We start from the raw sequence: 27,576 nt of genomic DNA, 5'->3' as shown, positions 1-27,576 counted from the left end.
TATTTTGCGGATCAAAAACCGTAAAATAAATTACCGAACAGGGAAACCAAGATTGAGTGTGTATATAATACATATTATGTGATTTTTCAAACTTAATTACTTTCAGTGTACTGCGTATTGTCTCACATCCCTGTCCCACGAACCGCGACTACACAAAAGTGCCCACTCCCTCGGCTCGTGTTTGACAGTGACAGCTCGGTCGTGCGGCGTGTGAAAACGTCAGCTGATTTTTCACGACTTTTGCGGGACTTCGGCGTGCAATCGTTCCTCGGCTTGCGCTTGCTGCTGATGCGATTCGGTCGGTTCTCCTCTCTCCTCTGTGGTTTGGCGTGCATGTTTTTGTGTCACGAAAAAAGAACGGTATCGTGCGCGATCGTCGTCATCTACTGAATGTGTTCTTGTCTTTTTACAAAGTGTTTTTAATTGTGTCATTTTCTACCGGTAAAAGTATTAAAAGTGCAATAAGTGTAAAGTTTATTCGTGTGTTCATGTAAAAAGTGTAAGTTTCTACGCAGTGCTAAAACTGGCCATTTCATCAGAGTGGGTTCTACGACGGACACGTTTTCCGTCCACTGGTTGAAAGTTGTGCAATTTGCCGTCGAGAATCGAGATCACGAGTCAATTTCGACGCAAGATTTCACTCACGCACGCACGCACTGAACGGACGGCACAAACAACGTGCGACAGAGGAAGAAGAGATTTGATTCAGCATAATCACTGAAAGGTACCGGTGGCGTCTTGTCATTTCCCTGGTACATACAAGAAGTGATCGTGACTCACGGCCGGGAAAACCATCGAAGAAAATTGTGTCATCTGAAAAGGGGGACATCCTAGCACAGCAGCAATAACGGGATCAGATCACCAATCGACAACAATGTGCAGCGAGGTCAACAACAAGAAAATCGAAGAAACACCCAGCTCAACCAATCCGGCCGACTATGGAAGCAATCTGCACATCATCGATTGCAGCGCCCAAATTCGAGAGCTTCAAACCATCATCAGGGACAAGTGAGTACCTATGCGGATGAGGCTTAACGTTAAATGTGTCCGCGCGTAGAGGTGTTAAATTTCACAAACTGCTGATTGAGTTGCGTCGTCGCCTACACCGCCGGAAGTTGAGTCGTGTGGCTAAAGTTGTGCTGATGCTGGTGGATGAAACTGCTTTAGTGAATGAGCGTAGTCGTCAGGGGTTCTCAAAGCGTTGTTCTTTACGAGCGTGATAGCTAAAACCGTAACAAAAACAAAACTGGAATAATCAACGCAATAATGTGAATTTGTTTTGCTTTCTCGTAAGCATTAGAAGTTTTTATGTTTTTTTATCTTTAAGCCTATCTTGATGCATGGGAAATTCCTTGTCTGAATCGCTCAAGCAACCGGTTTTTCTTTGATCGCAGTACGCAGTAGCGAAGAAATGACAGTTCAAATGGCAGTCACCGAAGAAAGTTTCTGCCAGGAATCACTCAAGAAGTTTCTTGAGCGATTCCTTTCGAACTCGAAACTGTGCTTTATTGTCAAGATTTTCAGCCCGAGGCTGGTTCGCCTCCGGAGAATTATGAGTCCTGTTCAACGACGTAGGTTGAACTTGCTCGAAGTTGCTGCATCCTACTCTTACCCGTTTGTTGACTCAGTATGTTAGTATGTTTACTCAGTAGTTGTTGGCGATCACAGTAATCGGTGAATAGCTGACATTACCCTAGACGTATTTTTTTTGTTACTCGTTTTCCAACTTCCAACCCTCAACTCAACCACTACGGAAGTTGATAAAGATCGTTACCTGTTGTTAACTCTCAAGCTCTGGTCCACTGCACGAATTCATGCTGGTCTGCTTACTCTCAAAGAAAATTTGACGTTTGAGCGGTGCCGACATTGGTCAAAAAGCAACTTGCGATATTGAAGATGTCTGAAGGAACGTCCGTTCGGGAGCATCTCAAGATCTTTGACGATTTGATCCGACAATTGAAATCTGCCGGAGCCAAATTAGAAGAATCCCGGAGAGACGAACCAGCCAAGGGCTGAAAGCCTCTATAATCAAGATAAATCAATCAATCAGAATCCGACATTCTGTCCCAGTTATTAATACCAGATCTGCGAGCAAATCTTCTTTCGGTGAAGAAAGTGGCTAGAGCGGACATCAAGGTAACGTTTAAGAGAAACGCAGCGAAGATGGAACATGAAGCTGAAGTGATCGCGATATGTCCGATACGCTTGACGTCCACAATGAACAAGGTTCCGCTCTTATCTGTCAAGTCGAGGACGCAAATCACTGGCACCGCAGATTTGGACATCTGGGATGCGCGAATTTGAAGACCCTGGCTGGTATGGTAACCGGCATGCCGAAGCAATCTGACGGACTAGCATTCTGTAAACCTTGTGTATTTGCCAAACTATGCAGGGAACCGTTCAAATGTACACATGTACGAACAGCAAGACCATTGAAACTTATCCACTCGGATGTATGTGGCCCAATAACACCGACTGCATGGGATGGTTAGCGCTATTTTGTCACCTTTATAGACGACTATTCTAATTTCGTAATGGTGTATATGCTGAAAAAGAAATACGAAATATACGAAGCAATCGCGACTGCGGCAAAAAGTTTCAAAATTTCAAAAATGACAATAGATCATGGAATTCGCCTCAGCTGCGGAAGAAATTGGATTCGAAATATCGATAAGCGATGATGGTTGGATACGCACCAAGTGGTTACCGCCTGTGGAGCATTGATTGATTGATTTGACTTTATTAAAGAGACTTTCAGCCCTTGGCTGATTCGTCTCTATACCTGTGGAACATCGATAAAAACGCAGTTATTCATCGCAAGAGATGTGAAATTCAGCGAAAATTGTTTTCCGTTCGCTGGAGTACACGATGAACAGTCAGTCCGTCAGTCAGTCGTTTCGTTGGTGTTCGTGGCATATGACCTGAAAGTATATTCAGAAGTACATGAAACTCGAAATCTGCAAAGCTTCGAACAAGAGGGGGAACGTCCTGCTCGTGCTATTGAAGTTGTTGAACAAGCTGAGAAAGTCGAACCTGTTGAAGAACCCAATACGCATATGGAGGCAGGTCCTGATAGTGAACCGGAATGCAGCAGCACAAGCGCTCCCTTCGCATTCAGAACATGGTTCCAATCATGATGAAGAATCCATGAGGCGCAGCGAACGGGAGCGCAGACCTCCGCGTAAGTGGAAAGACTATTTTGTTGGAAGAATCTTTTCTGCTGTACAATGTTCTTCAGATAGTACTGGTTCATCATGCGAAAATTGTCCTGGCGTGGCTTCTATGTAGTTTCTGTTTCCATCCCAGACGTTTCAAGATGTGCCTGGACGCCCTGACGAGGATCACTGGATAGGATCAAATCATCGTCGTCCGACACGATGACATTTGCCTAAACTCAGCTTTTTGCAAGATTTCAGCCAATTTTGATTAAGATTGGTATAATATTAGTTTATTCGTGTGTGATAAATCGATTACGACACATACATTTATCCAAAACAGCTCTCTTTAGGAATAACAAAAATCCGACCATCTCCCGAAGGCGCATTCGTGGTCAAGCGCATTCATTCGACATTTTTGTTCCGTACAGTAGTTTGATCGCTTGTGTTGTGAATGTTGGAGACAATGGCAGCCGAATATCGACGAAAAGGTGTCAAAGACTGTGATCGCTAACAAGACTGGTTGAATGTCCTTGTAATGTCACTCCATTGAAATTGAAGCGGATCTTCCGTGTTAAAAAGGACGCGAATGGAAAACCTGTTCAGTACAAAGCTGATTTAGTCACGAAAGGGTTCCTGCAGCAGGCTGGAGTAGACTATGGAGAAACCTACGCACCAGTCGCAAAGTTGGGGGCGGTCCATTAATTTTGTAAGGATTTATGGGGGAGGAGGGGTTTGAGAATCTTACGCGCCATACAAAAAAAATACAAGGGGGGGGGGAGGAGGGATTCGAAAAAGCGCGAAATTTCCCTTACGTAATAAATGGACAGCCCCTTCGTAACCATCCGTACAGTATTGGCAGTGGCGGTTTATAGGAAGCTACATGTCCAACAGCTCGATGTTAAAACAGCGTTTCTGTATGGTGACCTGAAAGAAAACGTTTACCTTGCTGTCCCGAATGAAGTGTTGGCCAGATCAAATGTTGTCTGCAAATTAGAGAAATCATTATACGGACTGAAGCAAAGCCCCAGATGTTTGAATGAAAAACTAAACGATTTGCTAACCAGGAACGGATTTACTCGGTCTAGGCATGACTATTGTCTCTACACGCGAACCACGAGTAACGGAAGCATTTACGTTATCATCTACGTTGACGACTTGCTGTTGGTAGGACGTGACCTTTCGGAGATCAACGAAATCAAGAAAATACTGTCGCAGAAATTTTAAATGTCCAACTGTGGTGAAATCAAACATTTTCTCGGAATCAAGATATCCTATAACAAAGGAAAACGCACGATGGAGTTGTCCCAATAAGCTGGATCAATCGAGTACTGGAGAAGTTTTGAATGAAGTACTGCAATCCGGTTAAAACTCCTATTGCAAAGACTCTTCCACCGGCGACTGAATCAAAAGATTGCGTTGGACATTCGTTTCAAGAACTGTTGGGAAGCATAATGTACATGATACTTTGTGTGAGGCCAGACATTTGTTTTGCCTTTGGATACACGGGCAGTAAATTGGCAAATGCTAAAAAGGATTGTCCAATATTTGAAGGGAACGAAAACGTTGAAGCTCAAATGCAATCTAAGACAGAACGAATCTTCATTGACCGGTTTTGCTGACTCGGACTGGGTGACGGACACCAGTGATGGGAACACTCACTTGCAACGAGTTACATTCACTTGCTATTTTCTCAGCTCAGAAGCATGCAATCAAGAAGCGATGTATGGACGAATTTTACCTTTTTTTTTTTTTCAATTCATTTATTTGGCAGGCTCATATATGCTTAACATTTAACGGAGCCGAATCTCATTATTGTAAAAAGTTTAATTTTAAAAATTAAATATTCTACCAGGTTAACTTTTTCTCGCCGTCTTCTTCGGGCGCAGCATTTCAGTAGATGTCGATCCCGTCGCTGCAAATTTATTCCTACGTTCATTTGCCTCATGTCGGTCCATCGCAGACTGGAACGCGTTCGTTAATTTTGCTAGGCCAGTCATTACTCTTTCCTCCCGTTGTCGCTCCATTTCAGCTTCCTGTTCTTTCCGCCGCATTTCAATTTCACGTATTATCGCTTCGGTATCCATGGTTTCCTCGATCACATCTTCATCTATGCTCTCCTCTTCGATTACTTGTACTTCATCAGACAACGCTGACGCTCCGGATTCCACAATTCCAGCATAAGTAACTGCTCCTTCTTTCTTCTTATTCCTAGTCTTCTTGGTCTTCCGCTGCGGGCAAGCATCCTTATGATGTCCCTCCAAGCAGCATAAAAAACATTTGTCCTTAAGACCCTCGTAGAAAATCCGAGCTTTCCAACCGCTGATTTGTAGAGATGGTGGAATCTCTTTCTCTATTTCTACGTATACTCCTCGAATACCTGTGTGCAGGTGATCGAGGCCCAGTCCGATAGGAAATTTTTCTCGAATGACGCTTTCCACTTTTCCGTACTCACCAAACACCAACGTCAAATCGGTATCGGGCACCTCCGGAGCGATGTCGAAAACACGAACGTAGGTGCTGTTCCTTCCCGCAATGGACAAGCGTACGTCCGCGGTCTTTCCGTTGGAGTAATTGAATTTGATTAATTCCTCCTGTCGTTCCAGCATATTTTCCATGTCCCGTTCCGTTGTATACTTAATGCAAAGGCACCGCCCCGGCAGTCTGTACACTGCCTCTATTTGCAGCAAGTCCGAGTGCAATCGCTTTGTAAAATCGGCAATCTCCTCCCATGATGGCTGTGGAGCACCGACGGGGAATTTGAATTGCACTGTGTTACAAATCGCTTCCATGACAAACAGCACCAAATTTTAGCACCGAATGTGTAAACCACACGGACAAAAGCCGTTCCGAACAAAAGGCTACTTATTCGAATGCGAGCGATCGGGAGCGAATTACTGCTGCGTCCGATGCAGACCGACGTAGAGGAGAAACTGAATTTTACCTTGTGATTTCGTCTAAAACTTTGCCGAATAGAGTAGGGGTTGCACACGAATCCCATGGTCGTGACAGAGCTGTGAAAGCGACTCTCCACGAGGCGAGTGTAATTTACATTCACCTCGTGGAGAGTTGCCTTTGCAGCTCCCTCACGACTTCGGTATGCGTGTGCGACCCCTACTCTATTCGGCAAAGTTTTAGAAGAAAACACAAGGTAAAAGTCGCTCATACATCGTTTCTTGATTGCACGCTTCTGAGTTGAGAAAACTGCAAGTGAGTGTAACTCTTTCCAAGTGAGTGTTCCCATCCTTGCCGGACACATGTGATCGGAAATCTGTGAGCGGCAGATTGTTGCACCATCGTCAAGCAAGGCTGAGTATATAGCTTTGAGTGCTGCTACATCTGAAGTCCTGTAGCTGAAGGGAATTTTGCAAGGCTTGGAGGAATTTGTTGTAGAAGACCCGTTTGTAATTTTTGAAGAAATGTATTTCAATGTCAAAGAATACCAAATGTAAGCGTGTCAAGCAGATAGATATAAAACATTATTTTATTAGATATCATATCAACAATGGATCACTGAATGTTGAACCTATTGGAACCACTGATCAATTAGCGGAAATATTCTCCAAAGAACTGGATATCGGACGCTTCAAGACTCTACGGTTCCGCTTAGGATTGGCCGATTAAGAGGGAGTGTTGGCGATCATAGTAATTGGTGATTATCTGAGATTACCTTAGATGTTATTTTTTCTAGTTATTCGTTTCCCAACTCTCACCCTAGGATCTCTCAAACACTACGGGGGACCTGTTGGTAAGTCTCAAGCTCTATTACTAAAAGTAGTCGCTCAATTTTCTTCGCCTGTCTACGGGATATCCGTTCTCTTTCATCATTCCAGGCTTGGATAGCTTTCGCAGTGGTAACCTTGAAATCAATCTCCTTCAGGCCATTCTTGCTGTCAACATAATTTTCCTGTTCGATCTTCGAAAAGTTGACATGATTATCTTGAGAACCAATATTTTTACTATTGTTGGAAACAATGTTCAAACAATACGAAGAAACTTTCCCGAAGAGAACACAACTAGTTGATTAACTTACAGTAACAATTTGAGAATATTCGATACACTTTTCGAAAAGTTACTGCTAGGGTATCGCGCCACTTAGACGGTGGCTTCTATATTCGTCTGTTTTCCACTATAACTCAGTCAATTTTGAACCAATTGACTTGAAATGTTGTACACGGGTAGATACTATACCTATCTCACTGCATTGCAAAAAATGTGTCAATTGGTTCAAATTTGATTGAGTTACAGCGGAAAACAGACGAAAATAGAAGCCACCGCCCAAGTGGCGCGATTCCCTAGTTGAACATTTTTTGAAAATTGAAAATTTTACCTGTCCCGATCATTTTGTCTATCCCCTGTACTGCCGGTGGAAGCATATTTGTCCCATGTGCATTTTTAGCAATATTGAGATTTTGCAACTTATGAACATGATTCATAGTGTACTATCATATAAAGAAATAAAAACTGTTAGTTTGTTCCGAAAATTGGGTTCCTTAATTTTGAAAAATTTAATGATTTTTTTGATTTTATATGAAAGAGCACCTTTTTCTGAGCCACTATGATTTTTTTCAGATTTTTAGAACTTTATTTTGACACCAAAAATCAATTTGAAAAAGAATTTTCAAAATCATCTTTTGACAGCTGGGCAACTGTTTGACAGCTCCGCCCAGTACAAACTGCGACGAGGGGTGATTCGACAATTCGCTCCCATACAAACTTCAAATTGATTTTTAAATAGGTTCCCAGGCATCAAAACTCATGAAAATTTGGATTTCGGCTCAGTTTTACATGCAGATTCAGAATATTGAATTAGGGTATGTGTGCCATCAGTAATCTCATGCTCCCATTTTCATCCTATTCGAAAACAAGCGATTACGGCACCGATTGATTCCGTTATTTTTGTTTTCATGGGTGCTCACTTCTAACAAAAAATACAAAAATAAGAAACAAAACAAACAGCGCTTCAATCCTTTGTTTTTCGTAGGATGAAAATGGGAGCCACATGCTTAATAAGGGAACCAATACCCTATCTCAACACCGTTTAAGAAGCCAATTGCCGTAAAAATGCAACGCCGATTTTCCACATTCTTAAAAGTGAACGCATAAGCGCAAATCCTATGAAACATTCAAATCGCTCTAAAACAAAAATAAGTGCTCAAATTCAAAATTGGTCGATGTTTCAACATGATTTAGCACTTATGCTTCATAGTTGAGGCAATTTACTTTTTTGAACTTTGGACGCGATTTTCTCGATTGTCTGTTTTTGCACATGAGATAATTATGCGTCCACCGGCAGTGTATTTTTAGCGAAATTAACTAAATGACTTCTGGAAGAATTTTTAAATATTTTTCTGAACATTTCTGGAACGTTTTAGGACGGAGAGACGAACCAGCCAAGGGCTGAAAGTCTCTCTAATAAAGACAAATCAATCAATCAACGTTTTAGGACAACTCATAAATGATTCTAAACAATGTTTGAAAGAATTTTCAACTCTCTTTCCCATAGTTGCTTCTGAGCTCCACTTATTTTAACGAACTCGAGAGACACTATTTTCGATGGATATAATGCAATAGTTTTGGAACATAGTTGCCAACTTATTAATATATTCTAATTGTCAATTACTTGTTTCAAGAGTGAAACTATTGACAATCAAAACTATTCATTTACAACATTTTTTCTATTAGTTTTGGAATCAGTTCATCTGTAACAATATTTGTTCATATACTTTTATTAAAAATGCTGTTTTGACGTTAAAATAGTCGTTCAAATTTGTTGTGGAGAAAAGAAATAGAATATTCTGAAAGAATTCAAAATTTCTCTATTTGAAATTGTGTGCACATTTTTTAAATTTTCAAGTGTAACTGGTAGTATTATTTGAAGTCAATTGTTTTGAAACTCTGAAAGGATTTTCTGACTGAAATCCTATAAACATATCTAACATTTTTGCTAGTAATTCTATACAAGGAGAGAAGGAATCTAGCGAAATTCCTGAAAATGCATACTTGAGTGATTCTAAACCAACGAAGGCTTATAACTGAAGCTAGCGTTAGCTGCAATTTTTTAAATGTCCGGAAATATTTAAGAAAGTTTGCTTAGGAACAATTTGGAATATTTTCAGCTGGAACAGCCAAGCTTAACTTTTATAAAAAATATAGTGTAATTTCTTGTTGTTTTCCTTGTTAAATTGCTCTAGAAACTCGTAAACAAAAATTTCATCAAATTATGCAGAAGATTCTCCTAAAGTATCTTCAGCATTGTTCTAAGAATTTCATCAGAAAATCATCTTATGCTTCCGTCCTAAATGCTGGTGGAATGTCATTATAGCTGGAACAAAGCTTCCCAAAAAGTTGCGTTTCCATGAATTTCTAGAAATCTGAAATAATGTTTAGTTTAGTCGATTTGTTAAAGTTTCTTGAATCTGGAATTATTTTCAAAAACCTGGAAATATCAGGGAATTTCATTTTTATAATTGAGTAGACACCCTGTTCTATCATAGCATCTACTGCCTGTTTTGAATTGGATTGGAGAGAAAGATTCACCACATCCAGTCACTTCTACCGTGTGTGCACCTAACTTTGCGCAGGTCCAAACTTTGCGCATTCTTGTAAAATAACGAAAAGAATAACTAAATGTCAACATTTCTACCTGTTTAATCATTGCAGTAGCATTGTGCAAACATAAACATTATTTGACGAATATTTAATTGGTCATAATCATTGTTTATGTTGAATAATAAACAAAAAATACACAAAAACGTCGAAATTTGCCTCGCATTAACACGGTTGCCAAGAAGTAACTCTACTTAAAAGCAACATTTTCCTCGATAAAACTGTACAACGATGATTAATTTTGCAGTTAATTCTAAAAAGGTGATATTCTAGTAATATCAATCACAGTTTGTAATATTTTTTCAATTCAATTAGGAAATAGTGGTGCGCAGTGTTTGAAACCATTATTTGTGTTCCTAATTTTTGCGCACTTTTAGTAAATGCATGTTGAACGTGAATACATGACTTTTCTCTCGTTTGTCGGGTGAAGATCACTGCGTCCAGATTTTAGAACTATTGTGATATACCCTTTTGCCCCTTACCTCACGCAAGTTATCTCAGTAACATATTTGTCACTGAGATACCTTGGTATCGACTGAACTCAAGACCATCTATTATTGATGAATAGAGATCCTGAGTTACAGTATGTGACTCCCCCATTCTGGCGAGACTAGCTTTATGAAGCCAACCACGTTCTTGGGAGATAAGATCCATATGTCAGCAGGCCCTAAAAAGGGCTTGCTGAGAACTTTGAACCTACGTTGAGTGAGTGCACTGCAATAGCAGAGGATGTGTTCTGATGTTTCCCTCTCCTCGTCACAGAAGCGGCAATTTGAGGTTTGAATTGCTTTATCTTTTGTAGATGGTATCTGCAGAGGCAGTGTCCAGTTATTAGACCGGTGTAGATGTTGAGATCCCTTTTGTTGAGACCTAATAGTTGTTGGGTTTTCTTGGGGTTTATCGTTATGAGCCTTTTAGATTGGCTCGTATGGGGAAGTGCATTCCAGTTTGATGTGATTTGACTGACCATATATTTGTTCAGTTCCATTTTTACAGAGCAGTCTGAGATCCCGCAGAAGGGCTCAGGGCCAATGAACCTTTCATTAGATCCATTTCTGGCTAGCTCATCAGCAATCTCGTTTCCCTCTAGACCCGTATGTCCTGGGATCCAATATAGGTAGACTCGATTGCGTATGGATAAGTTTTTCAAAGCCAGAATGCATTCCCACACTAGCTTTGAGTTACAAGTGTAGTTATTAAGCGACTTAAGTGCCGCTTGGCTGTCAGAGAAAATACATATTTTTGCAAACCTATACTTTCTCCTCAGGCATAATAACACGCATTCTAATATTGCATATATTTCCGCCTGAAATACTGTGGGCCACTGTCCTAAGTGGACAGAGATTTTTGTTCTAGGGCCATAGATTCCGGAGCCTGTCAGATTATTCATTTTCGAACCATCTGTGAAGAAATTTATAGAGCCTGTTGGAACGCTGGGTCCACCTCCTTCCCACTCCTGGCGGGAAGGAATGAGCACATCGTAAGGTAAGTCATAATTGACTACCGTTTCCATCCAGTCACTACAAATTCCTATTGCGGGATTTATGGCAAATTCATTTAATATGCTGAGGTGACCCGTAAGGTCTCCCGACAGCAGCGTTTTTGTTCTCTTTAACCTTAGAGCACTTTTTTCCGCTTCCAGCTTTATGAATTGATCTAACCGGGGCAGGTGAAGCATTGCGTCTAGGGCCAAAGTGGGTGTACTACGAACTGCACCAGTGATCGCTATGCAAGCGGTGCGTTGGATTTTGTTGAGCTTCGCCCTTGCAGCAGCCTCATTAGTTTTAGGCCACCAGACAAGGGAAGCGTAAGTAGTCCTGGGACGAACAATGGTTTTATATATCCACATGATCATACTTGGTTTTAGGCCCCATCTTTTACCCAGGGTTTTTGAACAAACCCAAAGTGTATTGAGACCTTTCTGCACAACTGATTGGAGATGAGAATTCCAATTCAGTTTTGCGTCGAGTATGACACCTAGATACTTTACTTCGCTTGAATAAACTAGTTGTGTATGATTCAAGAAAAGGGGTTTCAGTTGGACCTTCCTCCGTTTGGTGAAAGGGATAATGGAAGTTTTTGTAGGATTTATGCCTAGTTGTTCCTTATGACACCAGGAAAAAGTGTGATTTAGGGCAGATTGCATTCTTTCCACGATAACACTTTCGAATTTGCCTCGTACAATAATGACAACGTCATCAGCATATCCAACCACTTCGAAGCCTCTTCTCTCTAAGCTGTCTAGAAGCTCATCCACCACCAGTGACCACAACAAAGGAGAAAGCACTCCGCCTTGCGAACATCCCCTTGTTGCTTTAACAGTAATGTATGAACCGCTAAGCTCAGAGGAGATTTTTCGATTAGCTAGCATAGCATGTACCCAGGTAACAATGCATGGGTCGAATTTTCTCCTCAACATTGCTGACCCTATAGACGAATAAGAAGCGTTATCGAATGCGCCCTCAATATCAAGAAATGCTACAAGAGCAATTTCTTTTGCATTGAGTGTTTTTTTCGATCTTTTGAACTACCGTATGTAGTGCCGAGATCGTAGATTTTCCACTTTGATAAGCGAATTGGTTTTTTGACAAAAGCATTGCTTTCATAAATTTGTGATTTAGTACCTTTTCCATAATTTTGAGCATTACAGAGGATAAACTTATCGGCCTGAATGCTTTGGGGTTGGTTTTATCCCTCTTTCCTGCCTTCGGAATGAAGACAGCCCGGATTTGACGCCAATCGTTGGGTATATGCCCCAAAATCAGACTCGCCCTAAAAATCTCAACCAAGGGTGGAACCAGTGTTTTCTCCTCTTTTTGGATCAACGCTGGGAATATTCCATCCATGCCAGGAGACTTAAATGGCTCGAAAGATCTCACAGCCCTCTCAACCTTGGCCCGAGTGAAAGCTTCCTTTGCAACCTTTATTGCGTCTTTTTTACATGACTTACGAACCATTTAAATATTATGTAACACTAGAACTGACAATTTCAGGCCTGCCTCTCCACCATGTAGCAAATTTTGTATAGAAATTAGTAGAAAAAATGTATGAACCGTAGCACTACGGCAGGCATTCTCCGTCTGTCTACAATGTGACGTGATTTGTGAACAGTCCTTCATTTGGCTTTCCCGGCGGTCAATGTTAGGGACGATTCAAATATGACGTCTATCATTTTTTCAGAATTTTAGAACCCCCTTCTCCCTCGAGCCGCTCCGTCACGCTTCATAGTATACCTAATACATGGCATATCACTCTTCTTAAACAACCCCAACCCCCTTCCCCAAAAGATGGACGTTATATTTAAATGACCCCTTCTTGTTCCTATCCGTAACGGTCACTTCAATTATAGTTTATCGCCAAAACGAATAGATCGTCAAGCGCATTCGTACAGCGCCCCGCGCGCTCCCGCGCACTTTATCGGTTCACCTACCGACCGGTAATAATTGCAAAATTAGAATAGTTGTCTTTTGTGTATATATTCTAAATAGTTTATTACATCAAAGAAATAAAGAACATGGACATTTTGGGAGCTATTTACATTGTGCGAGAGACTACTATGAGAAGGCCCAAGTATGGCCAGATCTATTGTCGGCGTCAACAACGACCCTCGGACCATTGTGAAGTGTCAACAGCACAGGTTTTTGGTTGGACACGAGTAATTTATTACAAGTTATTCTGCCTTTGGGTTAGAATTACATTAATGTAACTCCTGTATAACCAAAAATTTGCGCTGTCGACACACCTTTGTGACATGTGTGCTGCTTGGGTGATATCTATGACTTATTCAACCATCACATCTCCAAAAGTTATTTTACAAATACATTTTTATATACAAATAATAAAGACTGAAAGGCCTTATGCTATCGATTTTGCGATTATAAAATTCCTCATAATCACATCGGCTTAATAAGCCATGCTTATATGGGTAATTTGGTTTAACGCTTAAGCCAGGGTGAAGGAATCACCCCTAAAGTCATCAAATTCTTACTTCCGAATATAACCGTTGCATAGCAAATACCATTGCTTTGAGAACCCCCGGCAAATACAAATAAACCAATCTCCCCTTGCGCTACTGTTGTAATGTCGCAATCACGAGTCGTCTGCGCCTCACACCTCCGTCTCGCAGCTTGATGCACGCGCGCTCGTTATTCCACTCACTATACCTACTGTTTTGGTCTTTGTTCGACGACCGGCAAATTTGACCCACATTGTAAGATATTGGTACCATGTGCCTCCCTCCGTTGTTGTAGGTAAACTCTGATCGATATTCCTATTTGTATTCCGTGTTTAATTTTAGAAACACCTCGCGCAGTGACTTCAAGTTCTACGCCGATCGACTGATACGCCTCGTCATCGAAGAGAGCCTCAATCAACTGCCCTACTCGGATTGCTCCGTCGTGACGCCGACCGGGGCCATCTACGATGGACTCAAGTATCGGTCCGGCAACTGCGGCGTCTCGATCATACGCTCGGGCGAAGCGATGGAACAGGTTTGTTTTGGAAAATACTCAGATGGATAGTGGTAGAGTGTTGTGCATGCTATTCTAAACCGGCAATCATAGATAAACGGACTCAACACATTTTTAATGCCCATTTGATTTTTGGTCTATCAGATCAATCAGCTTATTATTAACAGTAGTCGTTTTTTGTTTAAGAATTCTGTAAACTGAAGTCTCTAAGACAACTTTTTCATTATGAATTTACAAAACAATTCTAAACTTCTTAATGAATTTCATAAACTAGAATAATAGGTATGCTTGAAAAAAAAAACATTTATCTAGATATTTGCCCTGAAAAAAACTTCAGAATTCTTAGAAATTGAATCAAAGTTTAATTCACGGATTTCTCCAAGTACCTATTAGGAGATTCTTTTTTTTTTAAATTGCATTAGAGTTTTTCATCATAGTCACTTTAGAAATTACCTATGAATAGCTGGCGTTCCTCCGGAATCAAGTATACCTTCAAATATATGTATATTCAAGAATCCAGGAATTGCTACAGTGAGTATTCCAGAAATACATTCAAACATGTCTCTAAGAATTTTTCATAGAGTTCATAGAGTGCTCTAGATTATTTAACAGTTACTCTTTCAGAGATTTTTAGGAGGGGGCTTTTATAGTTATCTGAAAAGTCTTCTCATTATCTTTAAGTTTACTGCCTATGATTGCATAACTGCCCCATATAAATCGGAAAACCAGCAATAATGGGAATGGTATGCGATCATAGGCAGTATATCTGTAACACAGATCTTATGTTACAGATGTATATTCAGATTCGATTAGTTTTGATAGACTTTTGCATTCACTTTATTTTCTTTTAGTTTCTATTCTTGACGAAAATAATAGTGTTTTGTCCGTTTATCTGTGAAAATGCTGTATTCATTGATAAGGCTCATCGCGAGGCTCATCGTATATGAATGACTCCCAAATGTTTACTAACAATTATCACTTAATTGGCGCTTCTGTTGCCTCTGATTACTGATTCCTTATCTATACTTCCTAGGGATTGCGAGACTGCTGTCGATCGATTCGGATAGGGAAAATCCTGGTGGAATCGGACGCAGAGACACATGCGGCGCGAGTCGTGTACGCGCGGTTTCCAGACGACATCTCCAAACGACAGGTGCTGCTCATGTATCCCATAATGGCCACGGGGAACACCGTCATACAGGTTAGTAACAAGGGGGATGCTGGTGAATTAAATTAGCACCGGAGTTTATGTGAAATATACATTAGCGTGGTTCAAAAAATCGTTTTTGCTCCACACCACTTATTCGATTCCCAACCAGATTATATACCTTCTCCCAAAATTTGAGCTCATTAGGTTAAAAATTGAGACTGCACAAGCCCATCAAAGTTTGTAAGGGAATTACTATGGGAAAATGATGTTTTTCATTCAATCGACCGTAGCATTTCCCCAAATGTCCTTGTGGGTTAGTCGACCCTTGGTAATCCTAGGCTACTCTATCAGCTACAACTTTGCCGAAGACTGCATTCAAATCGGACGCCTCATTAAATAGTTATCAATTTGTATCCAACTGGGCAAACATTAACAGTGATCCTCCAGCTTCCCAGCAGGCAACATTGCTGCATATGGCGCCAAGGATAGCACACTGAAATCATGGCTACTATGTTCCACTGCAAAATGCAGTGATGCCCACCGATTAGTCTAACCATCATGAGTAAAGATTTCGATTCTGGATAAAAATCGGTAACTAATTAATGAGGCGTCCGATTTGAATGCGGTCTTCTGCAATGTTGTAGCTGATAGAGTAGCCTAGGATTACCAAGGGTCAACTAACCCACTAGGGCACTTAGGAAAATGTTACGGTGGATTGAATGAAAAACATCGTTTTCCCATAGTAATCCCCATACAAACTTTGAAGGGCTTGTGCAGTCTCAATTTTCAACCAAATGAGCTCAAATTTTGGGAGGAGGCATATAATCTGGTTGGGAATCGAATAAGCGGTGTGGAGCAAAAACTTTTTTTTGAACCACGCTAATAAACATGTGTACGACGTGCTGTTATATTTTTCGACGATTGATAAATTTCCTGTGTATAGGTTTACTGCGTTGCGGTTTCGTTATCGTGATACGCAAAAGATTTTTTTTTTTTGGCGAGATAAGAACGATTCCGCATTCTATTTGCAGCATGACATCATATTAAATACAGTTTTGACCCGATTTTATTACGCCACGATTGTGTCTGCCACCGCTTCTGTGTACGCCCCATTTCATCACGTTTTTCAACCGATTTTATTATCGATAAAATTTCATAAGATAAGCTGATTTCATAAGATTAACTGTCCATAATAGCAAAATTTGATTGCCGATATTTGGAAAAACTTGAAAATTACAAGACACAGAACGTCGATTAATTGGCGAATTGAAAGATGAAATTATGAAAAAAAAATGCGTTCTTGTGATATTCGAACCCACGACGACTCCGTATTCGAATACGAAGAGCGACGGGATTGTGAAAATTGGAGTGTTCTAGGTGTGGACTCGGAGTAAGTTTGGTTTTATATTCCGCAGAATCGTTCCTGTTCTGTGGCTTAGTTGGTTAAAGTGTCGGTCTTGTGAACATGATGTCGTGGGCTCAAATCGCACTAAAAAGTTATCATAATTCTATGCTAGAATTTTGGGCATTCATTCCGCTTGATTGAAGAGAGTCATGAGATAGTCTTGTAATAAAAATAAATCAGTAACTCTCGCTGGGACCGGCCCACTATTTACACCTTGTTTTCAAAAATGTTTAAAGTTGCGATTTTCTGAAACTCCTCCCCAAAAAAGTAAGGAAAATTGATGGACCCTCCGTTAGAGCTCTAGACGTGAATATCATAATCATATCTTAAAACGATCAAATTTTGATGTCATATCTTAATATGATATTGATATGATCATATCTCCGTGATATGATTTCAAAATTAGTACTTAATTTGATCTTTGGAAAGCCTTGGTGGGGGCTGGCTCACCAACACTTCCGGTCCGCTTTAGTGCTTTATGCATAATTGTGGCCAGGTGTTGTTCTAGTTTTTCCAACTGTATTGTAAAGCATGAGCGGTGATCCTTGGCATTCTTGTGTAAATTGGGGTACTCGGAATGTTGATCGATCACCGATTATTACTGGCAGATGCTGTGGAAAGTTTGTCTTAATACGTATCAATCGTCTCTGACAAACGAGAAAAACTGACCTCACTGATTACCTGTCTCTGAGCCAAATTTGGTATAGAGTCTTCAGTCTCCGATTAATCGCTTCATGTTTGATGGAGGCTTTTAATCCAATGGGTTACATAGCCGCTATCCGAATGAAGAGAGTAATGTTCCGCGTAATATATCACAAATCAAAAGAGGTGCGGTATATTACGTGGAGTGGATGTACTGAATTGGGTACCAGACCAAGTCCCTGCTGGGTGGCACGAAATAGGTGAGCCATAGACAATAGAATCGCCAATGTCGTAGGGCATAGTATGTGTGTCGAAACCAAAAAAACTTTTAATGCCCAACCAAATCATTAGCAATATCAATTTGCTTCAAACGCGTTCCAGTGATAGGGTTAAGATTAGGATCAATTATTACAATACAATTTCACGTTTCAATATGTGTTTAGTAGTTTTAGAGGTAACAGCCTAATAAGAAATTTTCTGTAGGTTCATAACTTGCCCTCAACGAGTTGAATGTTATATTGCCTCACAACTGTGAGCAACATTATTATTCATTAATAAAAGGTTGTATCATCAATATGGACATAGACTTGCTGAACGAAACATTTGACCAATTAACATCTTTCAGGTATAAAATAGGTAGTAGGACAAAACTTTTATTTTTAAAAGTAGTTATCTATGTTCATGATAGAAGAGTAGCGTAAAGTGATACCACCCGTTCCAGATCCAGAAACGTTTCACACTGAAAGAAGGTTGGAATGACAGTGTGAACAGAAGATCCGAACTGCTAGGTGTAGGAAGAAGTATGTTTATTTCCCCTCCCCTTCCCCAACACTCTGTAGAATTTTGATACAACTTCACGTAACTGTTTTGGAGGCTTCGCTTATTAACAAATTTACAACAAACACGCTATAACAGTATCTAGAGAATCGTGGAGGGTGAGAAACCTGAACTAGTAGCAGTATTCATATAGATTAACAATTATACTCTATTATTTTCAATCATTGCAACATTATACTAATATGTGCGGGCCGCCCATTTGCGGAGTTGTGCGGCCAATTATTCTCTTTCCATTCCAGAAACGACCGTTTTGAAGCAAGAAGTGTCCCAATGGCCAACACAAACGGGACTTGTCCGAAACACACAAGATAAGTACAACAATTTTATAATCAGGCACCCAACTCTTTCTACTACTTTGCTAATAGATAAATACTTCAATATGCATACTTCAATATCAATTATTTGTTTGTTTGCGCCTTTATTTATGACACTATTGAAGCATTCGTGTCGCCGCGAAATAGTTTACAATTTATCTTATTCACATTTTTCAATTCACTTTAAAGTATCTGACACTGCTTTTACAATTGTGTATGTAAACTTGTATCTTAATTATGTTCATTATTAATAGTAGTCTGATAATCCAAGTCTAGTGATTTTTTTTCCCAAGGAATAGAAAGAGTTGGTGTCATAATCAATACAATACTTGAAACTGGAAACTCCTTATTTCCCCCTATGGGTTATAGGGAGGGGCGGGACATTCGAGCCTACTCATCAGTGGAAAGGACTTGATATGCTAATCGGTTTAGCATAGGGCAGATACAAGTCTACTGGTAGACGTATCGCCCAGCGAAACAACGCAGATTGGCCACGGCCAGGGGGTGCGTTGATTATAACAGAATAACAGAATAACAGAGATAAGAACGATTCCGCATTCTATTTGCAGCATGACATCATATTAAATACAGTTTTGACCCGATTTTATTACGCCACGATTGTGTCATTGTGTCTGCCATCGATTCTATGTACCCCCTATTTTATCACGTTTTTCAACCGATTTTATTATCGATAAAATTTCATAAGATAAGCTGATTTCATAAGATTAACTGTCCATAATAGCAGAATTCGATTGCCGTTACATGGAAAAACTTGAAAATTATAAGACGCAGAGCGTTGATTAATTGGCAGATTGAGAGATGAAATTGTGAAAAAAAAATCGCGTTCATGTGGTATTCCAATCCACGACTACGTATTCGAATACGAAGAGCCGAGTTATAGGATTGTGAAAACAGGGGCGTTCTTGGTGTGAACTCGGAGTAAATTTGGCTTTCTATTCCGTAGAATCGTTACCTGCTCTGTGGCTTAGTTAGTTAAAACGCCGCTTTTGCGACTATGAATTCGTGGGCTTGAATCCCACTAGAACGTGATTTTTTACGCAATTTGTTCTCTCAATTTGCAAATTAATCAACATTCTGTGTTTTCAAATTGTCAAGTTTTACCAAGTAGGGTCTGGGATCATTTGGGAAGGAGGTCCTATTTTGGTAACTTGCTTAGTCAGTTTTGAACCGAATAACTTGACTTTTGGAACACGATCAGATTTGTACAGTACCTAGCAATGTTCAAAAATTAAAGTCAATCGGTTTGAAATTGACTGAGTTATAGCAGCAAGTGCCCAAAATAGGTCCCCCTGCGCCCCGCCCAAATGGTCCCAGACCCTATGTTCCGACGTGCCAGCAAATCTGGTACATACCAGTAAATAACAACATAGACATTCTGAAGTGCTTGAAAAAAAAATCGTTTCTACTCCACACCGCTTGTTCGAATTATAATCAGATACTATTTATGGATTTCCAAGCAGAAGAGAATAACCACAGCGAAAAATACTATACTATATTCAGTTTAATTCATTCTAAGAGATTTAAAAATGTTGGGAACCACTGAGCTGATCAGCAGTCTCTCCCTATACTGCTCGCCCACCGAAGGCAACGAGTCTGCTTTTCGGTTGATGCAGCACGAAGCAGTCAATTAGAATTAGAAGTTTTGTAACCGCCGTGATGTAAACGTGTCGCATCTTTATAATGTAGTATTTTAAGTGTAAATGAAGTCTACGTTTTAATGTAAAGCTATGTTCACTTAGAATCCGGAATCATGTCACATTTTCTAGTGGCGCTCTCAATGAACATAATCATCATTCTTTTGCAGCAGTCTGATCATACACTAATCCTCTTTAAATGGTGAAAATTTCATCGATTTTTTTGCAACGAGTGAAAAGTTATTTCAGATTGAAGGCAAGAGGAGGAAAAAAATCTTGCACAAACACGTTGAAAATTTAGCGTGGTCAGGTACGACAGTCGCGAAAAATGGTAATATCGTCAAAACCATTATGTGTTATGTGCACAGATGTTGTTAACCATGGCATAAGGAAGTGTCCTCGGAAGAAAAAGCTTGGGTTCATTGATAAATCTGCTTTGAATTTGATGATTTGGCAAGAAGTTCGTACTCTGGGCATGATTTTTTCACAACAAAATGATGAGAACCAACTCATACAAGGATGACAGCCTCAAGAATCGCGTGTTGTTTTTCAAAAACGCACACAAGGGATATGAAATGGTTTTACCTATTTTGATGAGCTGCCATGACAGCCGGAGACGTTCAGTGGTATCGTCACAGATGGGTAGTGTTTATCAACGACAAAAACACTCAAATTTCGCGTTTTCTCAATTCACTGAATTGCCCCTCATTTCGCAATAAAAAAAGTTTGGCAATTTTTCTTCGGAATCCTAGTCAGACTAGTCAAGGCACTCAGGACACTGCATAGATGACCTGATTGTTGAACAAACGTGCGGAAGGGGTTGATGCTAAAATTCACCACCGTTGTGCAGATTTTTAGAGGTCAACACTGAAAAAGTGAGAAAATGTGTGAAAAATAAAAATAAATAATTTCAATGATATTTTTCCATGAAAGTACAATAAATAATCTTTGTTTTGAGGGCTTCACCTTTTATGTTTGTTATTCCATCCCTAAGATATACGTGATTTTGTCATTCCGGATTCTAAATGAACATAGCTTTATTCCCACCCCAAACTCCAGGACGTAACAAAAAACAATTAAACTTTAGTAATTTCTATATTTTCAAATGATACGAGCTTCGACTTCCAGCTGTAGTTTATAAACTCTCGCGTTTAGTATCATACAGGCGTATCTACAATGATTAATTTCTCCTCGTCGATTTTCTCTTCGGATTATTCCGGAAAATACGACCAATATTTGTATGATCTCTCGGTGTATTTCGGTGAAAGACGATTATGAATAGCATCTAAAACAACAAAAGGATCAGAAATGATTTGCAGGCCAAGTTATTACCCGAAGAGAAATTCGATGAAGAGAAATCGATCATTGTAGATACGCCCGTATGACACTGAGCGCGAGAACTGTTCTTCTTTAATTGTTTTCGGAGCACGGTTTTAAAATCAACACATTATTATGCTTGAAAAGTTTGGCCGTCGATAGCAATTTGTGACTTACGTTTTGTTTTTTTTTCAGCACTAACACTGAAGATGTTTTAGAAAATTCTATTGAGAATTTTCTCAACAGTTTTGCAGAACATTTTTGGGATATTTGAAATATTTCACCGAGTATTACAATTTTTCTGGAAATTTCGTTTTAATTGCACCGATTTTTCCTGAGATATAAGAATTACGTCGAAAATTCCTCCTGGATTTTACAAGGATTACTTTTGTAATTTCTATAAAGATTGCGCCAGGCATTCTTTTGTAGACTTCTTCAGGAATTTATAAAAGGGTTCCTCTAGAACTGCCAAGTGCTTTTCTGTATATTATTTGAGGAATTCTTCAATAAATTCTTTAATAATTGAATACAAAAAAATGGAACATAACAAATGGACAGATCATAATTGTCGAATTGTTGCTTTGATTTCAGAACTTGTTACTGTTGTGCTATTGTTTATAAGTTGATCAACAATAACAACACTTGTACTTCAACACATTATGTTATTGAAATGCAATTCAGTGAGTGTATATACAGTCGACTCTCCGTATGTCGATGTTCTACATCTCGATATCTCTCCCTATCTCGATGGTTTGGTCGGTCCCTTCAATCTGCATACATTTTACCTATTTACATGTCGATATCTCCTTATCTCGATATCTCTATCTCGATGCGATCTCGTCCGGATTTGTTCTAGATTTTCTCTCCACATGTCGATATGCCCGTTTTTACAGGTTGCTAGATCTCGTTTCTTAGGTGCAAAACATTCTAGCAAGGCGAAGTGACATCTGTTTGTTGACGGGTTTTCCTAGTTTCGGACGATTTTTCAATTTAGTGTGCATTACAAATTGGTTCTTGATTTCGATCTCTCCCTATCTCGATGGTCCCTTCAATATCGAGATGTAGAGAGTCAACTGTATATCAATAGTTTGATTATAACAAAATGAGATTGTCCAACATAATTTGTTATGGAAAAGCTATGCTGGCATGCTATTGTATTGAGAAATCTACAAACCAGGAGAGTTTTGAAGCTCGTTATGCGATATTATTACAGCTTGAAGCTGTAATGAAGAAACGGTTGGTAGCAACACGGCTTGTCGGATGTAAACAGTATTGGCAAAACAAACTTCAAGCGAGATATATGGCTGCTACACAAATACTTTACAGCTATCCATCTCAGTGTTCTAAACTCATTTTGGTTGCTTTGAACTTGAATCCAATTCCGGAAGAGTTGCCGGAAGATGTGCAAATCGAATAAGAGTCCCAGCCTATAAAACAGCTGCTTTTATACAATACGTTTTGTAATGTTGCCAAATACACAAAGCAGCAGCGCTTCGTAGCTGTTTATAGAACATATATATAGAACACAGTATATAGAACAACGGACTGGGGTATTTATTAGACGGAAAGGATGGGAGATCTGGGAGTCACCGTTGGGTCGGTGATGCGATCCATGGATAGGGGATATTTATAGTGTTCGTAAGGTTATAGATTGTGTGCTGATTACTATGAAGGACTAGCGGCACAGTTAGCTTTGGTTGCATAACTTGTAGGCGTTCCACGCTTGGTGGTCTAGCTGCTACCGCTTCTGATTCATATGCAGATGGTCCTGCACAGATCGAAAAAAGAGTGTAAAATTCTGTGACATATGATGCACATGGTTGGAGCGTGGGATATCACAGAATTTTACATGACATATCGTGTAAAAGTCATAACATATCATGTAAACTTCCATTATATGTCATGTAATTCAGCATGACTCTGTGTGTTTACACGACATATAACACCAATTTACATGATATATCGTGTAAACCATCATACCACTAAGTTTACATGATTAAACTGAAGTTAACATGACGTGTAAATCTCATTATTTTTATCTGTGTGGGTTCAATCCCTGGCCCGTCCCTTTCCTTCTAATTTGCATCTTTCTATCCACTCTCTTTATACTTTCCTCTCTATATATACAACCCATGCATATTCATATGTTCATAGCCATCGCTAGAACCAGAAATGGTTGAAAAGCCGTTTTCCTTCCTTCCAACTTTCATAGCACAGTGTTGATCTTATCAGATCGCCTACGAGTTATGCAATCAAGTGAACTGTGCCACATATCTGCAGAAAAATAAACACACAATCGGGACATTACTGTAATTCCTCCCATAATTTAGGGATTTTCCTAGGGATTCTTTCAAGAATTTTTTTAGGATTGTTTCAGGAATTGCTGCTAAGACTTCTTCAGAAACTCTACCGGGGATTCATTCAGATATTTACCCGGAGGCCCCATTTAGGATTTCCTAAAAAAATCTTAATGGAACTTTCTTGATATGTTCCCAGGAATTACTCAGACAGTTTATCCAGAAATGTCTATATAATTTTCCCATAAGGATTTCCCGGGATTTCTCTTTTCATTTTCCAGGAGCTCTTCTTGGAATATTTCTTAGTATTGCTTTAGGGATTTCTTTTGTGATTCTTTCGGAATTCCTACACAGATTCTGTTTACAAATTCTCCTGGAATTCATGTTAGAATTTTTGAAGCCTTATCTACTGACATTTCTCTAGGAATCGCTCCAGAACTTTTTTCAGAAATTCCTCCGTGGATTTCTCCATTAATTACATCTGGAATCCTAACACAGATTTCTTCAGAGATTTCAACCTTTATCCAGCCAAGATACTGCACAAAAATTGTCATATATTTTTTGTTTTTTGATGGATTTTGATGAAACCTCCCGAAGAATTCTCTTAGTTTATGATTCCGGGGACATGGGTCTGGTCCACATGGTTCTGGAGTAATTCCGGATTGTCTTGGGGTACCAAAATTGGTCACATATTTTGCACAACGTATACATCAAGATCCCGATGAGGTAGAAATATAATCTTTCTGCAAATATATTCACCAAACTAAGAAACATCTGACAACGACGACTTTGGTTCGAGATTGGTCCGATAGGCGGCGTCAGTGTCAAATATGTTCAAACCTGTACATCTTAGAATCCTGCCGAGATAGATTGATGCCGTCTTCGGCAAAGTTGTTCAACAATAACTATCTGACAATTGGGTCTATGGTTCTTGATTTATCCGCAAGGTGGCGCCTAGTGTCAAAAATTTCAAACAAGTACATATAATGTCTGGAAACAGTCACTTTAGTTCAAGATTCGTCCACTAGGAAGCGCCAGTGTCAAAAATATTCAAAAACCTTTAACTCAGAATCCGGATGAGATAGAATGATACCGTCTTTGGCAAAGTTATTCAGCAAACTAAGAACTATCTGTCACTATCTTTGGCTTGGAATGCTGGCAAAGTTGTGAAGGCATTTGATATGTCAATTGGTTCTCTGAATTGTTTTTGATAACAATCCAACTGCAAGTATCAATTTACTTCTTGTAGGGTATCGCGCCACTTGGGCGGTGGCTTCTATATTCGTCTGTTTTCCACTATAACTCAGTCAATTTTGAACCAATTGACTTGAAATGTTGTACACGAGTAGATACTAAACCTATCTCACTACATTCCAAAAGTTGTGTCAATTGGTTCAAATTTGACTGAGTTATAGTGGAAAACAGACGAATATAGAAGCCACCGCCCAAGTGGCGCGATTTCCTACCATATTTCACATTTTAAAACATTATCGCATCAGTTTGTAACATTGTTTTATAATTATATATCTTGCCAATCCAATATTTGTCATGCGATTGTTTCTCATGGAATTGTTTCAAGAATTTCACCAGAGATTAATCCACTAATATATATACAGTCAGGTTTTTTTTACGCGGGGGATACGTACCGCGTAAAAATAAAACTCAGTTCAAATTTCGAAAAACCGCGTATAAAAAGACTCACCATTTCTCGACGAATCATGCAAAAATAAGACGATGAAATTTTTTTTTGTATGGAGTTTTCATTTACGTGGCCGCGTAAACCAAAACCGCGTAAAAAAAGACCTGACTGTATATAGAGTTTCCTCTTGGGATTTCTTCAGGGATTCCTCTAGAGTTATACCTCGAGTTTCGTCTAGGGATCCATTGAGGAATATCTCAAGACATTAATCCAAGACTTCTACCAAGGATTCCTCTAGATATTCCACCCGAATGCTTCCAAAAACTCTACCAGGGATTCCGCCAGAAATCACACCGGGGATTCGCCCAGGAATGCCTGGAAAATTTTCACCTCAGCGATTCCACCAGGTATTCCTCCAGACATTACCCTAGGATTGGAACAGGGGACCGGAAAAGGATTTCTTTATGCACTTTTTCAATAATCTCACAAGAAACTCTTCCTGGAGCTTCTCCAAGAATTCTTTCGATAATTTTGCCAGGGGTTTCAGGGTTATCTAGTTCTCTCTATGAATTTTTGTAGGGATTCCATCAGTAATTCCTCCAGACATTTTATCTGGTATACTCTAGGGTTTTTTTTCCAAGGAGTTAACCAGGAGAATTTCTCAAAGTTCTTCGGGGATGAATTTCACCAAAGAATTCTCTCGAATTTTCAACAGGAGTTTGCCCAGGAGCTCCTCTAAGGGTTTTTCAGTGGATTTCTCCATAGATTTCCTTATAAATTCCACCAAGGATTTATCATGGAGTTCCTCTTGCGATCCCATCAGGAATTTTCCGGGAATATCTCCAGAGTGCAATTGCTGGGAATTTTTCCATGGATTTTTCAGGAAGTCTCAACATTTTTCTCCCAGGATTCCTGTAGGGAGTCCTCCTAGGATTCCACAAGGTTTCTCCGGGAAGTCGTCCAGGGATTTCCGTGCTTTTCTGCTTCTTTTATAAGCGTGATTTTCTATTACTGGCAAAACTACTCCCACTAGTTCCCAGTATTAAGTGTGTTCATGGGCATGCGGCAAGGGATGTTTTGAGCTTAGAACACATTGGAAATTTAATGGAATGAGCGATGGGATGGCGAAAATGCCAGGTAGGTATATAAAATGGTTACTAACGCAATGCAATGGGTTCAAACAGAACCTTGAAAAGAGCACTGTAATATCGCATAAAACGTAGAGAAAGTCTATAGACTGTGGTAAACTCACAGCGGGTCCCGTCTGAAACACTTCTCTCCAGATAATCAGATGTCAATGTTCACTCTCCACGAAAAAAGAATTCCACCATCTATTCTCGATGAAAAACTCAAAATTACATAAATAATTTCAATTTTCCGTTTTCTTCTCCACCCACCAACAGGCCGTCAACGTACTGAAAGACCACGGAGTCCCCGAAACGGCCATCATCCTGTCGAATCTGTTCTGCACGCCGGTGGCCGCCTCGATGGTGGTGACCGCCTTTCCCGACATGAAAATCTTGACCTCGGAACTGCACGCCTCGGCACCGAACCACTTCGGCCAAAAGTACTTCGGCACGGACTAGTCCCCGCATTTCCCATCTCAGGAGGAAGAGGAGAATGAGGAGGGACTTGGGAGAGGGCAAGGGACTATCACATTTGACTATTTTACTGCGAATAACGATGGATACATTCATACAGACACCGGGAAGCCAGCAAACCTACCTGCTGCTATCACCTACCACTACGACTCGCTCTTAACTTATTTATTTACTATATTTTTTTTTTATTTCATAGCATCAATTGTGGTAAAGAATCAACTTACTTTTTGTCCTGTCTAACAAGAAAGTGGTGAGAGTGATTGTGTAGAAAAAAAGAAAGTTTAGCGAATCAGCTCAGCTAGCAAGCAAGCAAGCAAGCAAGCGAGACGTGTTGTCCCCTCTTGTCTCTAGAAAGTATGACTTAAATTAGTTAGTAGGCTCAAAGCGCGTTGTCAGAATGCCAGGATGTGGAAAGAAACTGATCTTCGTTTTTTAGAACTCGTTATTTTACTGTAAGAATAATATAAGAATCTTTGAATGACTGTA

The 27,576-nt window shown here is 39.8% G+C and overlaps 1 protein-coding gene across 1 annotated transcript; it reads left to right on the top strand.

Annotated features, from left to right (window-relative positions):
• The first annotated feature begins 247 nt into the window (after window positions 1-247).
• LOC109400751 (uracil phosphoribosyltransferase homolog) lies at window positions 248-27,576 on the top strand. The gene is made up of 4 exons (XM_062853156.1): window positions 248-1,008; window positions 14,062-14,254; window positions 15,267-15,434; window positions 26,893-27,576. The coding sequence occupies exons 1-4, from the start codon at window positions 875-877 to the stop codon at window positions 27,073-27,075; spliced, it is 678 nt and encodes a 225-aa protein (XP_062709140.1). The 5' UTR covers window positions 248-874; the 3' UTR covers window positions 27,076-27,576.

Source organism: Aedes albopictus, chromosome 2 (assembly GCF_035046485.1).
Source record: "Aedes albopictus strain Foshan chromosome 2, AalbF5, whole genome shotgun sequence".
Lineage (NCBI taxonomy): Eukaryota > Metazoa > Arthropoda > Insecta > Diptera > Culicidae > Aedes > Aedes albopictus.
Note: the sequence above shows the minus strand (reverse complement) of the source record. Positions and strands in the feature narration are given on the sequence as shown.

Bases quoted from the DNA above. Each gene is read 5' to 3' on its own strand.
- LOC109400751 (XM_062853156.1), top strand. From the start codon at position 875: ATGTGCAGCGAGGTCAACAACAAGAAAATCGAAGAAACACCCAGCTCA. The intron at 14,255-15,266 runs GTTTGTTTTGGA...TATACTTCCTAG, and splicing joins CGGGCGAAGCGATGGAACAG to GGATTGCGAGACTGCTGTCG. The intron at 15,435-26,892 runs GTTAGTAACAAG...ACCCACCAACAG, and splicing joins CGGGGAACACCGTCATACAG to GCCGTCAACGTACTGAAAGA.